Source organism: Centruroides sculpturatus, unplaced genomic scaffold, assembly GCF_000671375.1.
Source record: "Centruroides sculpturatus isolate CEXI.00-Female unplaced genomic scaffold, Cexi_2.0 scaffold10, whole genome shotgun sequence".
In the NCBI taxonomy this organism is placed as follows: domain Eukaryota; kingdom Metazoa; phylum Arthropoda; class Arachnida; order Scorpiones; family Buthidae; genus Centruroides; species Centruroides sculpturatus.
The window spans coordinates 1104669-1119078 of NW_019384396.1; the positions used below are offsets into that span (position 1 = coordinate 1104669).

General features: G+C 24.7%; 1 protein-coding gene across 2 annotated transcripts in view; it reads left to right on the forward strand.

The window, feature by feature from the left end:
• The first annotated feature begins 6818 nt into the window (after positions 1–6818).
• Positions 6819–14410, forward strand: part of LOC111618426 (neuralized-like protein 4) — a 65237-nt gene continuing 57645 nt past the window's right edge. Inside the window, exons 1-5 of one of the 2 annotated variants that reach the window (XM_023359964.1) lie at positions 6819–7107; positions 10537–10885; positions 10958–11172; positions 11315–11426; positions 11544–11650. In XM_023359964.1, coding sequence (XP_023215732.1) covers positions 6940–7107; positions 10537–10885; positions 10958–11172; positions 11315–11426; positions 11544–11650 — 951 coding nt within the window. In that variant the 5' untranslated portion in view covers positions 6819–6939. The remainder of the gene's footprint in view (positions 7108–10536; positions 10886–10957; positions 11173–11314; positions 11427–11543; positions 11651–14410) is intronic. The other variant, XM_023359965.1, reaches the window with a different exon arrangement.

Genomic DNA, 14410 nt, shown 5'->3' on the forward strand with positions numbered 1-14410 from the left:
GAAAATCGAATTATTTTCTATTCAATTTTTTCTCTAAATTAGGAAATTTTAAAAGTCCAAAATGTAGGAAAGTTATAAGCTATTCAGAAAGGAAAACGGCCATTCACAAAGTCTATTTTCGTTCTCCACGCGGCATTTGATAGTCCAGATGGCCGATAGATTATCCTAATGGCTAAATTTTGGATATTTTTAGAGATTTATTTGATTATTCCATCCATATCTGGTGATTCGGAATTATTTATTTTACTTGGTCGGATGCTTGTAATTGAATTTATCTTATATTTGAATCTATATTACTTTTAAAATTAAAATATATCTGGGAAGAAACGCTTTATTTATACAAATAATTGTCTTAGAAGTGATTAAAATGGTTTTAACCCCAATATGATGCCTTTTTAGGCAAATCAAAATAATCTTTCTCAAAAAGTCAATAGATATTTTACTCAAAAGTCATGATTTCTTTCAGGAAAAAGTCCAAAAATTTCTCCTATTCGATAAATATTTAGGACTAATAAATGATTAAGTATTGGAGAAGCACTATCTTTGCCCGTAAATCGGGGCGCCATCATAAAATACAGTATTTTTTAAGATACAGCAAACCTGCTTAAAACAGACTCTCTACAAAATGGAAACCTGGCTAAAAGAAAAGTTCTGGCCATTACCACTTCATTCCGTTATAGATAACGGAATGAAGTGGTAATGGCCAGAACTTTTCTTTATAGATAAGTTAGGATTTCACTGTTTTAGGTTATAGATAAGTTAGGTTTCACTGTATTTACAAGATTTATTACAATTTGTTCAAATTAGCAATTTTATCGATATTTCGGAATTACACTTTGAAACAGTATTTTAATAAACAACTGAAGTAGTAAAGGGTCAGCCTGCCGTTCTAGAGTATGACAGTGAAACGAAGCCTTAGAAAATTTTATGATTGGTTGACGTTAGTGAAGGACAGGCCACTTCGAATACGTCGGATTTCATTCTTCATCATTGGCTGCCTCCATGTTTAATATAAAAACAGAAAGTAAAACATACAATAAAGTAATAAAAACGTTAAAATAGATTTACAATGTATTGAAAAATTCAACAGGTATACGGAAATTTACCTACAAAACTGCTGTTTATTTTTAGCAGCGCCAAATTTATCAGTTATAGAAAGTCCAGTTCTGCAAAAATATCCCTTTCAACGGACAAGATCGAAAATAAAGGAAATCTCTATTGATACCTCGTTGATCGAAGTTAATTCTTGATCAATTCTAACTTTGAAAATGATCGTTCTGCAGATGCAACAGATATCTATAAACTTCTATATACACTCAGATTCCTTAAATACTATGTCACATACACCTTATATCTCTGAAAACCAACATTTATTGCTTTAACAAACGTTTTCAACCTGATCAACAGGTCATCGTCAGGTATTTTCAGGTGGTTGAATGGAATGAGGCTAGAATTGTTAAACGGGTGCACTCACCGTCTTTAGCAATGACTTTAGAAACGTTTGAAATATATAAATCTAGCCTTACTGGCAAATATTTGAATTACAAAGATGCCACAATATTATCATCGGTCTGGAAATATATGATCAAAAATAGCGCAGTAAAATCTAATAAGTAATGCGCACTCTGTCGATATAATTCTGTATATTGTAACCATCATAAAAACGTTCCAGAGAATTGAATATACGTAACGATGACCTGTTGAAAACGTTTATTAAAAAAGTATATTTTTCACTGATCAAAATACAGGTCTTTTAAAATTTCTACCGTTATTTTTATGCTCACTAGTAGATACTGCTATCAGGTGACACCATTGAAATAATTAATACCTTTTTTCTTTTTTATCTGTCTACTGATTGGGGTTTAACACAATTATAATTCAGTTTGACGTTATCTCTTCAACTTTGCAATAAGTTTTCTTAAATATGACGTTATCATATAGTGCACGTGAAAATATGTATAATTTGAAAAAAGTATTTTGGGTAGGTGCGGTTGTTTCACTTTTTCGATAAATCCTTTGTCATTATCTCTTTATCTCTAAGGCATATCTTTATCGACGATCTAAAACAATATCGATTTTTAACACTCAAATTAGGTCTACGTGTTAGAAAAACTTGGGATTTATGCCAAAACCTAATAACTAAAGATAATCTGAATGTCACTGCGAATTTCACCTTTCTATTCATTGTTTTGACAATTTTTAAAGCTGTTGTATGTAGCAATGTCGTTTATTTTAATACATTTTTTATGTTTTTGCATTAGAATATTAAATTTACTCTATGGTAAATAACTAGTGTCTCTCATCACGTATAATTAATCGACTCAAAGTAATTGAAATAACTGGAATCAAATCCTATTATGAATATAAGAATTGACGTAAATTTATAAGAACTCACTTCTAGCCACTTTCCATCCTTTTATCATAGCTTGGATGTAATTTTGTTAGTTACTGCTCATTATACTGTATTTGTGTTCCGCTAATTAAATATCAATATAAAGAGATTTATACCAAATATCATTTAACATGTACTATACATAGTAAGTAGGCTGACTATAACTTCTTGATACCAAAACGAAACAAGGAAGACGTAGCTGATATACGCAAATACAAATGTAGTGAAACGTCAAAAATTCGGATTCGGCTATCAAAAAATAGATATTAATCCTTTCAATTGTAACTTCGTTGTTGATGTTCTAAAATCAAGATCAAGATATCTTCAAAGACGTTTTGATGTTGCGAAGTTTATAACATGTCTACTCACCAGTAACAATGAGGAAAAATCCACATATACCTCAGATGAATGACGATTAACCGAAAGAAACTTAGGGGAAGTGCGGATAGCGTCGGATACTTGAACTACTGTGTAATCGAGCACATATCAAATATAAAGGGGGATGTCTCATAAGGAACTCTTTACCCTGCCCCGCCTATTGGCACTACAGGGTTTAAAGAGACTATGCCTTGTTCATCGACTGGTCGGTACCTGACGCGGTAGACAGGGACGTCATAGNAAAAAAAAAAAAAAAAAAAAAAAAAAAAAAAAAAAAAAAAAAAAAAAAAAAAAAAAAAAAAAAAAAAAAAAAAAAAAAAAAAAAAAAAAAAAAAAAAAAAAAAAAAAAAAAAAAAAAAAAAAAAAAAAAAAAAAAAAAAAAAAAAAAAAAAAAAAAAAAAAAAAAAAAAAAAAAAAAAAAAAAAAAAAAAAAAAAAAAAAAAAAAAAAAAAAAAAAAAAAAAAAAAAAAAAAAAAAAAAAAAAAAAAAAAAAAAAAAAAAAAAAAAAAAAAAAAAAAAAAAAAAAAAAAAAAAAAAAAAAAAAAAAAAAAAAAAAAAAAAAAAAAAAAAAAAAAAAAAAAAAAAAAAAAAAAAAAAAAAAAAAAAAAAAAAAAAAAAAAAAAAAAAAAAAAAAAAAAAAAAAAAAAAAAAAAAAAAAAAAAAAAAAAAAAAAAAAAAAAAAAAAAAAAAAAAAAAAAAAAAAAAAAAAAAAAAAAAAAAAAAAAAAAAAAAAAAAAAAAAAAAAAAAAAAAAAAAAAAAAAAAAAAAAAAAAAAAAAAAAAAAAAAAAAAAAAAAAAAAAAAAAAAAAAAAAAAAAAAAAAAAAAAAAAAAAAAAAAAAAAAAAAAAAAAAAAAAAAAAAAAAAAAAAAAAAAAAAAAAAAAAAAAAAAAAAAAAAAAAAAAAAAAAAAAAAAAAAAAAAAAAAAAAAAAAAAAAAAAAAAAAAAAAAAAAAAAAAAAAAAAAAAAAAAAAAAAAAAAAAAAAAAAAAAAAAAAAAAAAAAAAAAAAAAAAAAAAAAAAAAAAAAAAAAAAAAAAAAAAAAAAAAAAAAAAAAAAAAAAAAAAAAAAAAAAAAAAAAAAAAAAAAAAAAAAAAAAAAAAAAAAAAAAAAAAAAAAAAAAAAAAAAAAAAAAAAAAAAAAAAAAAAAAAAAAAAAAAAAAAAAAAAAAAAAAAAAAAAAAAAAAAAAAAAAAAAAAAAAAAAAAAAAAAAAAAAAAAAAAAAAAAAAAAAAAAAAAAAAAAAAAAAAAAAAAAAAAAAAAAAAAAAAAAAAAAAAAAAAAAAAAAAAAAAAAAAAAAAAAAAAAAAAAAAAAAAAAAAAAAAAAAAAAAAAAAAAAAAAAAAAAAAAAAAAAAAAAAAAAAAAAAAAAAAAAAAAAAAAAAAAAAAAAAAAAAAAAAAAAAAAAAAAAAAAAAAAAAAAAAAAAAAAAAAAAAAAAAAAAAAAAAAAAAAAAAAAAAAAAAAAAAAAAAAAAAAAAAAAAAAAAAAAAAAAAAAAAAAAAAAAAAAAAAAAAAAAAAAAAAAAAAAAAAAAAAAAAAAAAAAAAAAAAAAAAAAAAAAAAAAAAAAAAAAAAAAAAAAAAAAAAAAAAAAAAAAAAAAAAAAAAAAAAAAAAAAAAAAAAAAAAAAAAAAAAAAAAAAAAAAAAAAAAAAAAAAAAAAAAAAAAAAAAAAAAAAAAAAAAAAAAAAAAAAAAAAAAAAAAAAAAAAAAAAAAAAAAAAAAAAAAAAAAAAAAAAAAAAAAAAAAAAAAAAAAAAAAAAAAAAAAAAAAAAAAAAAAAAAAAAAAAAAAAAAAAAAAAAAAAAAAAAAAAAAAAAAAAAAAAAAAAAAAAAAAAAAAAAAAAAAAAAAAAAAAAAAAAAAAAAAAAAAAAAAAAAAAAAAAAAAAAAAAAAAAAAAAAAAAAAAAAAAAAAAAAAAAAAAAAAAAAAAAAAAAAAAAAAAAAAAAAAAAAAAAAAAAAAAAAAAAAAAAAAAAAAAAAAAAAAAAAAAAAAAAAAAAAAAAAAAAAAAAAAAAAAAAAAAAAAAAAAAAAAAAAAAAAAAAAAAAAAAAAAAAAAAAAAAAAAAAAAAAAAAAAAAAAAAAAAAAAAAAAAAAAAAAAAAAAAAAAAAAAAAAAAAAAAAAAAAAAAAAAAAAAAAAAAAAAAAAAAAAAAAAAAAAAAAAAAAAAAAAAAAAAAAAAAAAAAAAAAAAAAAAAAAAAAAAAAAAAAAAAAAAAAAAAAAAAAAAAAAAAAAAAAAAAAAAAAAAAAAAAAAAAAAAAAAAAAAAAAAAAAAAAAAAAAAAAAAAAAAAAAAAAAAAAAAAAAAAAAAAAAAAAAAAAAAAAAAAAAAAAAAAAAAAAAAAAAAAAAAAAAAAAAAAAAAAAAAAAAAAAAAAAAAAAAAAAAAAAAAAAAAAAAAAAAAAAAAAAAAAAAAAAAAAAAAAAAAAAAAAAAAAAAAAAAAAAAAAAAAAAAAAAAAAAAAAAAAAAAAAAAAAAAAAAAAAAAAAAAAAAAAAAAAAAAAAAAAAAAAAAAAAAAAAAAAAAAAAAAAAAAAAAAAAAAAAAAAAAAAAAAAAAAAAAAAAAAAAAAAAAAAAAAAAAAAAAAAAAAAAAAAAAAAAAAAAAAAAAAAAAAAAAAAAAAAAAAAAAAAAAAAAAAAAAAAAAAAAAAAAAAAAAAAAAAAAAAAAAAAAAAAAAAAAAAAAAAAAAAAAAAAAAAAAAAAAAAAAAAAAAAAAAAAAAAAAAAAAAAAAAAAAAAAAAAAAAAAAAAAAAAAAAAAAAAAAAAAAAAAAAAAAAAAAAAAAAAAAAAAAAAAAAAAAAAAAAAAAAAAAAAAAAAAAAAAAAAAAAAAAAAAAAAAAAAAAAAAAAAAAAAAAAAAAAAAAAAAAAAAAAAAAAAAAAAAAAAAAAAAAAAAAAAAACATATCGACATTCGGCGATTTCGGGTACACGAGGAGACAAGTTTTCCATTATTCGATCGACATTTCTTACCTGGTAATCCTAAATTTTCGCAAATGGCGCGAAAGCATGTTCTTTTCAGTACCTTTCGTGATATTCTTTAATAGTTTGGCTATAAATTGGTTCGTACGATTAGATTAGTGAAATTAAACTTCGTGTCCTGTCAACCGTCTACGAACGACTATCCTCCATTTTTATATTTGTGTTGTAAACAAGAGCTGTACTCACGTGATAAATCTATGCACGCTCATTTGGTTACAGTGAGAGACAGAGAGACTTTTTGTCTCAGTCAAAGCGATTTGAATCCCCCAAAACTGCTTTCCGACTGACCGGGAGACATGTTTTTCTGTCACCTGGCGACATAAATAAAATAAAATCGCCTAGTGTATCAAGGCTTTTAGCATTCACTTATACGGTATATACAAATAACGAGGTTCTGGATGCAAACCTTCCTTCTCTTTTGATATGCGAACTTTTTTTTAATATAAAACACAGTAACCTCTCGATAACTCGAAGAGGAAGTGACAAGAAAATCTTCGAGTTATGGAAAGTACCATTATTTTAATAAGATCGTAAATATTACAATACAAACAATGTGGTTAGACTTAAAGACATTATCTTTTATAAGATTACTTTTTAGATACTTATATGTACAAAAATAGCAAAAACATTGATAGTATTAGTGATAAAAGTATATTACAAGAGTTTGTTGTTAATGATTCATTTCATGTTCAATAATGTTCTTGACACTGTCGACAGCCACGAAAGCATCTTGTTTCCTGAATGCCCGGTAAATGCTCAAGAATTTTTCTGGCTTCCCTATATACAGCGAGAACAGATTAAGAAAAACTCGTAAAATACTTTTTTTTTACTGAATTACTATTAATATTTTAATAATTACGTATTAGCTACAAAAGTAAGTAACGACAAAATGTAAATAATACATTAATTTTTTACATTAAGATATTATTAAAAATAAGCTATAGAAAAGTAATAATACATCAAAAAAGTTATCTAATACTCAAAAAATAATAAATAAAATTAAAATGGAGATAAGAAAAATACAGTAAATGCTTTCCATAAAATTTAACGTCGGAAGCGCCATCTGGTACCGATCGGCTTTAGAAATTGAAATAACGGGAGTGCAGAAGGGGAGATTTTTTTCCAGTTATAATGTTTGATCAGTCAGAAAACGTCGATCATAATATTAAATATAAGTAAAAATCCTTATGAATAATGTCTTACTTTACGTTTCATCCCAGAACGGGAAGTATGGTATTGTTAAGCAACGAAAATCGCACTGCACTCAGACATCATCCGTATCAAGAGTTCAATAATGGTTTAGTTATGAGTAATGAACCTTTAAAAGATAATCAACTGTTTGAAGTTCGCATTGATAGAAAGGTAAACTCTATCGAGATACACGTGCTTCGTGCATATTGACACAATAAAATCATCTTTACCTGTAAACAGTTCTCCTTACCACAATGTTTGAGTAGAAAATTAATAATAATTTAATAACTTAAAAATCATAGATTGTTGCACTCATAAATTATGCATTTAATATTGTTTAATGCTTATAAGTTACATTTAATAAGAAATTTTAAGAAAAAAAAAAGACTCAATATTGCATTAAGAAGCTTGGAGGATGCAATATTTTGAATTTTTTAGATTTTGTTGAATTGTATGTTGTATTTTGGAATAGAAGAACGTTGTGATTTTTTATATGGTATGCTACTATTCAAAATTTGCATCTCTTGCATGTTGTGTTATAAGGTTTACACCATCTTTTAAATTATCAATCTTGACATTGATAATTTAAAGTAAGAAATCTTGTTTATAAAATTACATTTATAATGAAACTTCTGTGTATTTTCTGTTAAAACAAAATAATTTTAAATGCGCTTCAGATTTTTCAGAATGTAAATCTAAATTATCGAACATACCATTTAATAAAATATCGAGTTAAGGTTTAAGTTTAAAATATGTAAAATACAAAAACAAAAATTGTAAATTTTAAGATATTTACAAAAATCTGAGTGAGTTAAAATAATTATAAGTTCAATGTCTTTCAGTTACTTATTGCACGATACTATATTATGTCATACAAAATTGATCACTTGAAAAAATATAATTTTCTTCAATAATTTTACATTTTGATTAATTTCAGACAATATCTTTAAGCATTATCAGATTTTTGTGCTATTTTAAAAACTAGATTTTCAAATAAAGTGTATTGCACTCGTTACATGCAATTTTTAATAATGTTTAAATATAAATATTATTATTTTAAATTTAAAAATATTTANTTTTAATTTAAATAAATAAATAAATATAAAATTTGGTTATAATAACAAATTTAAAATTTATTACTGAAAATATTCTTAAAAATTATCTTTATCTTTGATTTTTTTAACATTAAATGAAAGATGAAGTTAAAAGATATATTTTTTGTTTCACTTATTTATTTATTTAATTAATGCTGAAATTAATTACTTATAGTGGAATATGAATTTATGATTACAAATTTCAATAGAAAATTATGATGAAGCAATTAACTGTGGTCAATTTCTTGAACATTTAATTACATTTTATTAGACTTCATATTCACAATGAAATTTGATGTTTGTGACAGAACAATGTATGTTTAATAGTTCTCACATTTTAGGTTTTGATCCTTAAAAACTGCTACAAATACAAGAAATATACTATTAAATATACATAAACATTTCTTCTAATCATACAGATCTGTATACTTTTATAAAGGCTATGAATCTACACTGGTGAAAGACTTATTTTTATTTCTGATGTTAAAATTGGTCTGGTGAATGAAAATTTTGAGAACAATTTTTTAAAATAAAATTATTTATGTAATTATTTATAATCTGGACAGATAGTCATGTGTCTTAGTATTTGTTTATTGAAAGTAAATTATCTGTTATAGTTTCTAATGCAGTGAACACTTATTAAGTTAGTTTGTTTTAATCTAGTTAGTTTAGGTTATTAATGTTACATTGCTCAAATCTAGTTCTAAACCAGTGCTGTAGCATACTGTTTGATAAGTATATTCAACTTGCTTTAGTAATGATTCTCAACCAGTATGTTGCAGCATACCAGTTGAGAATGACTGCTCTAACAAATACAAAATCATTTTTAAAATAATCTTTGTACCACTTTTAAATGATTTTATTTTTCAAAAATGTTAAAATAATGTGAACTGTTTTTTAAAGTTTATTAAATTCTTAGAATACGATCCTATAATTCATTACAACAACGAATTATCCGAGTGATCCAACTCATGGGCGGTCATTCCAAATATATAGAGTCATCCCACATTATCTGGTTGCCCTTGCTGGCTTGTCGGAACAAACTAGGAATATGGGAAAAAAAAAGCTTATTTTNCGTGACGATTTTTTCTAGTTTTGTACATTCTCCAAAAACTGAATAACCATAAACGAATATTTTCTTGTTAACCCTTAAATTATAGGATTTGCCACTCTGCCAGATTCGTTAGAAGTCTTTAGAATTTGACAAAAATTTTTAAATTCTTTCGTCTTCCTGTTTGAGATCTTTTCCCCCGCTTTTAGCCAACAATATGATTGTCATATGGGGTGTATAATATTAGATCGAGGATTAGTTAAGATGTTCTTGAAAGTGGTTTTCAAGAACATCTTAACTAAGGAACACAATGCTAAGGAAAAATACAGGAGGACTTTTGAAGGGGTCAGAATAATGTTTATTTCTTCCATCAAAATCCCAATTTCGCTTACTTTGTAAACTGGTTTGCCCACTCTGACTTTTAAGAAGAAACGTTTTAGAAAATCAATTATAACTGTTTTTGGGAGAAATAAGCTCAAAATCGTAAGTTTTAGTTGACAAATATGTTCGAGATTTTTTTATTACTATGTTCTCAGATATTCTCTACTATTCCATTAGGGATATCGTGTTTAATCATCCAACATCAAATACATGGATGTACGAGTCTGGGAAGCAGGGTCAATTTTCCTCCCAAATTCAAGCAAAACAGCAGAGAAAATTCGAGCAATGCAAGAACGAAAACACAAAATCAGAAAATGGAAAAAAAATGTGAAGAAACTACTGATGGCAAATTAAACAATTGGTACTTGTTTTTATTTCTGTAAAATTTCGGACAAATCAATGTCTACCATCCTTAATCAAAGTACTCCATACGTCCAAGTTAGTATGGTTCAATGAAGATTAAATTGTCGATTTTGCTTTTTTAGTACAGCTATAAGGAATGCACGTTCCACGGCTATCTTATATCCCCGAATCAATTCCAGAAATTCATAAGTGTAATTATAACACATTAAATGTAGCAGAGCATTAGTGAAGCCTCTTCTATGTGGTTTATAGAATTGAGTTCATTCTCAAAATTTGATAGGCTGATTTTGATAAAACTTTGCTATTTTCTATTCAAATAATCCAAAAATGTAATAAAAATGGGGGTCCATAAATTCCTTTCTAGATACAATGAGGTTAAAGTGCAATGTCCACGCTCCTTAACGCGATTGAGCGTTCTAACGAAATTTAGGGTTAAAAATGAAAAAAGCAAAAAAAAAAACAAAACAAAAAAAAACAAAAAAAAAACAGCAACAAAACACAATTTAGTGCTTTAAAATATCGTAATATTTTTTATATACATCAATAAATCATTTGATTATTATTCGTTTTCTGTAGATATCTTCCTAATTACAATTAAAATCAACCACAAATTCAAAATATTGGTGTTTATAATAAAATTATTCAATAATATCTGTAATAACTCTGATAGAAACGGAAATTATAATTAAAATAATTTTCTTTAATTTATAGGTTCCAACTTGGAGTGGTTCTATAGAAATAGGTGTTACGTCTCTTGATCCAAATGCTTTGGATTTCCCATCCAGTGCAACAAACTTGAGAGAGAGTTCATGGGTGATGTCAGGAACATCTGTTCTTCAGGATGGAAGATCTCTAGTTGAAGAATATGGTGAAGATTTAGATAAATTGGGAGAGGGTGATCGTGTTGGCGTGATGAGAACAAGTAATGGGGAACTTCATTTTTTTGTAAACGGAATCGATCAAGGGATAGCAGCTGGAAATATTAATCCAAGAGTGTATGCTGTAGTTGACATGTATGGAAAATGTGCCCAGGTGTCAGTGTTGAGTAGTCGAGAAGCACGTGAGTATAAATAAATTGAATAGATTTGTGTAAAATTAATATTAGATTATGAAATATATAATTATTCTGTAGATATTTTAGCCAATGAAAGAAGCAATGAAAATATAGCAGCTGCATATGCTCAAGGAAATTTGAATTCAGATAAACTTAAATTTCATGAACGTTGTGGTTCTATGATTAAATTGTCAAATAGTAATCGAACAGCAGAAAGAAAGAGGCCAGTTGACGAATTTAATAATGGAGTAGTGATGACACACAGACCTTTAATAGATAATGAATTATTTGAGGTAAATTAATTAATTTTTTTAATATTTTTATTATAGTTGTTGTTATTACATATTACATTTATCTTAATAAAATTATATAAACAGTCATATTTGTAAAATTAAATTATAACTTCTAACATAAATAAAATCATATAATTTATAGATTCAAATTGATGAGTTAGTTAATAAATGGTCTGGATCAATTGAAATGGGAATTACTACACACAACCCTGATAATCTAGATTTTCCAGCTACTATGACCAATATGAGATCTGGTAATTGCAGTTTAATTTTTTAAAATAAATTTTAAAATTTTATAAATGAAAATTAAGTATATTTTTTAAAAACAATTTACATATTACATAATGTAATTCACTTTCATCATTCTATAGTATTCAACCATTCTTCAGGTACTATCATGATGAGTGGTTGTGGGATTTTAATTAATGGAAAAGGAAGCAGAAGGGAATATGGTGAATTTAATTTGGATGAGTTACATGTGAGTGTGTTTTCTTCTATGAAAATTAATTTCTTAATAATAGTACATACATATATTTTTAACTGAAGCTTGTTAAATAAATTGCTTTACAAGTGTTAAATGATCTTAAGACTTCACCAAAGAATGCATGTATTCTCATCTGAAATAATAAAGAAACAACATTTTTAAGAAGTCTGAATTTTATATATTTTATTTTTCCAAAGCAACTTGACTCCAATGTCAGCATATATTCAGTTCAGAAAAGAATGAGCATTTTTAGAGAGCAGGTTGTTTCAGAAACATTAAATAACTAAACTTTGGACTTCTGAAAAGACAGATTTGTTTTTTTGTTAATTTTTTATATGTTACTGTGAATGACCGATATCTGGCGAATGTCAACATTCTCCGGTGAATGTCAGCATTCACACAGTCGTTTCGTATATGTAAAAAATATTTGCTAAATATCGTTATTTCTCACTTACACCGGCAAATGTCGACATTCAGCATGCACTGATGGTGAATGTTGAATAAAAGTATGTTTATTACATTAAGACAAAAATGCAACTTTTTAATATGTCAAAATAGGAAAAAGCTTAAGTAACAGCACTTGTAAATAAACTGTTGAACCTAAACAGTACATTCTAAATCATTAATGAAAATAATACAATAATAAACTTACACATAAATTATGTGATTAACATTATACAATCTTATTTATTGCAACAACTTAAACTGTTATGGCACTTTGAATTGCACAAAAGTCCCTTACTTTTACAACTGCATTTATTTGTAGAACACTTCTTTTTGCAATGACAGTGTGTATAGCCTTGCCCTCCACTTTTCGAATTAGCTGCAGCTGCTTCTCTCAGTGATATTTCTTCTCAAGAAATATCATCTATGGAAAGTAACTTTTCTTTACAAATTATGAACTCATTACAGGTATAAAGCTGCTTGAGGGTACCATTTTTGTTTGTTAATTTATAAAAGTCAGAGTCTTCTATTCCAACAACAACCGCCAACACATTTCGGGCATCTGTATGGCCACGGTCAACATCAGGGACTTGTATTTGTACGGTATCGCCAATTTGAACAGAAGGAAAGGGCGAAGAATTTGGCAACAGACTGTCGCCTTTCTGTTGACATTGGTTTCTCGGGTGTCGTTTCGACCTCCACCAAAACTTATCTGTGCTTGTCGACATACACTGGTGATTGTTTGAATGTATAATAATATAACCAAATATTCGGTCTTTCACCAACGTATTTTGTATGTGTCAACATTTACTGGAGAATATAGACATTCTCTAATTTCGGTCTTTCACAGTAACATATATATGTTAAAAGTTTGCAACTACAGTGGAACCTCACTTAACAAGCATAATTCATTCCAAAATCTTACTCATAATGTAAAACACTCATTAAGCGAAACAATTTTTCCCATATAAATTAATGTAAAATATGATAGTGCATTCCATGCCGAAAAAAATACTCAAATCTTTTATGCATAACATTTATTCAAAGAAACTTATACAATATACATTGTTAAAGAGCATGAATCATCATCATCTTTTCTTCTAGTATGGAATGAACCAACCTGGAATGCAAATTCAATTTGCAGAAAACAAAATAAAATTGAAAAGATATGTCTCATAAACAGCCAAATGATATGCTAAATTCTTGGACTATGTAAAGGCTATAATTAAATATTAGAAATTGATTAATTTGACTAGAGGTAGGCAGTTATGCTTCCCTCTTGTATTAAATTTAACAAGTAAAATGGCAAAGCTGTATTTGGGACAAGACTATGTCTCAGAGACTCACTACTAAGCGGAATCACTTTGACGTTCAAACGGGTCTTGTTCTCATTCTCCAATCTTCTTCAGTATCGCTGGTTTTGAGCGCGATCATTCAGACTTTGCCGGCCATGTCCACGAGGTCATCCACGATGCATTTTCAGTGAAATTAACCTATCTATGTCGAAATTTCTTTCCGTTGCATGTCAGCCTGGGTTGAATTTTTGTTGATGACTAACGAAAATTTCCTGTTTTTGAAAAAAATAATAGTGGCTATTGTATTGTCTGAAATTATTTTTTTATTTTGCATAAACTATATACAGTTTAACTGATTATAATGTCATCAGATGTAACTAAAAATCTGTACGTGGCACGTTCTACCTTGTCTGTGAAGTCCACGTCTTTTGTTCTGCTGGTAAAAATTGAGAAATAATCCAGGCAAATAATTTACTTAATTTGGATCAGCTATGCGATATTTACAATAATGTCAAGATATAATACAAATCCAAGATTGGCATGGCTGTTGACTCGAAAGGTTAATTAATGTGAAGTGAAAAGATGTCTCTTCTACCTTGTCTGTGATGTCCATGTTGACCTTGACCATGTGTTCTGCGTCTTTTGTTCTGTCAGTAAATATTAACTGAGAAACTGATAATTTTTTACTTTATTTGTATCGGCTACGCCAGTGGTTCCCAATTAGTTTTTCCTGCATACCACTTCAAGAAAGCACTCAAACTCGCGTACCCCTTATAGCAGAAATTCATATTAATTCATACTAATATTATAAATTCGAAGGTAATTCTGTCTGTCTGTTACCTTTTCACGTCTAAACCGCTGAACAGTTTTAAATAAAATTGGGCACAGAGATAGCTTACATGTTGGAGATGGACATAGGCTACATTTTACTGCGAGAAAATATCTTATTCTCACGAGAAAATTCGATATAATGCGGGAGAAGCTGTGGTTAGACAGCTAGTGATAAATAGAATAA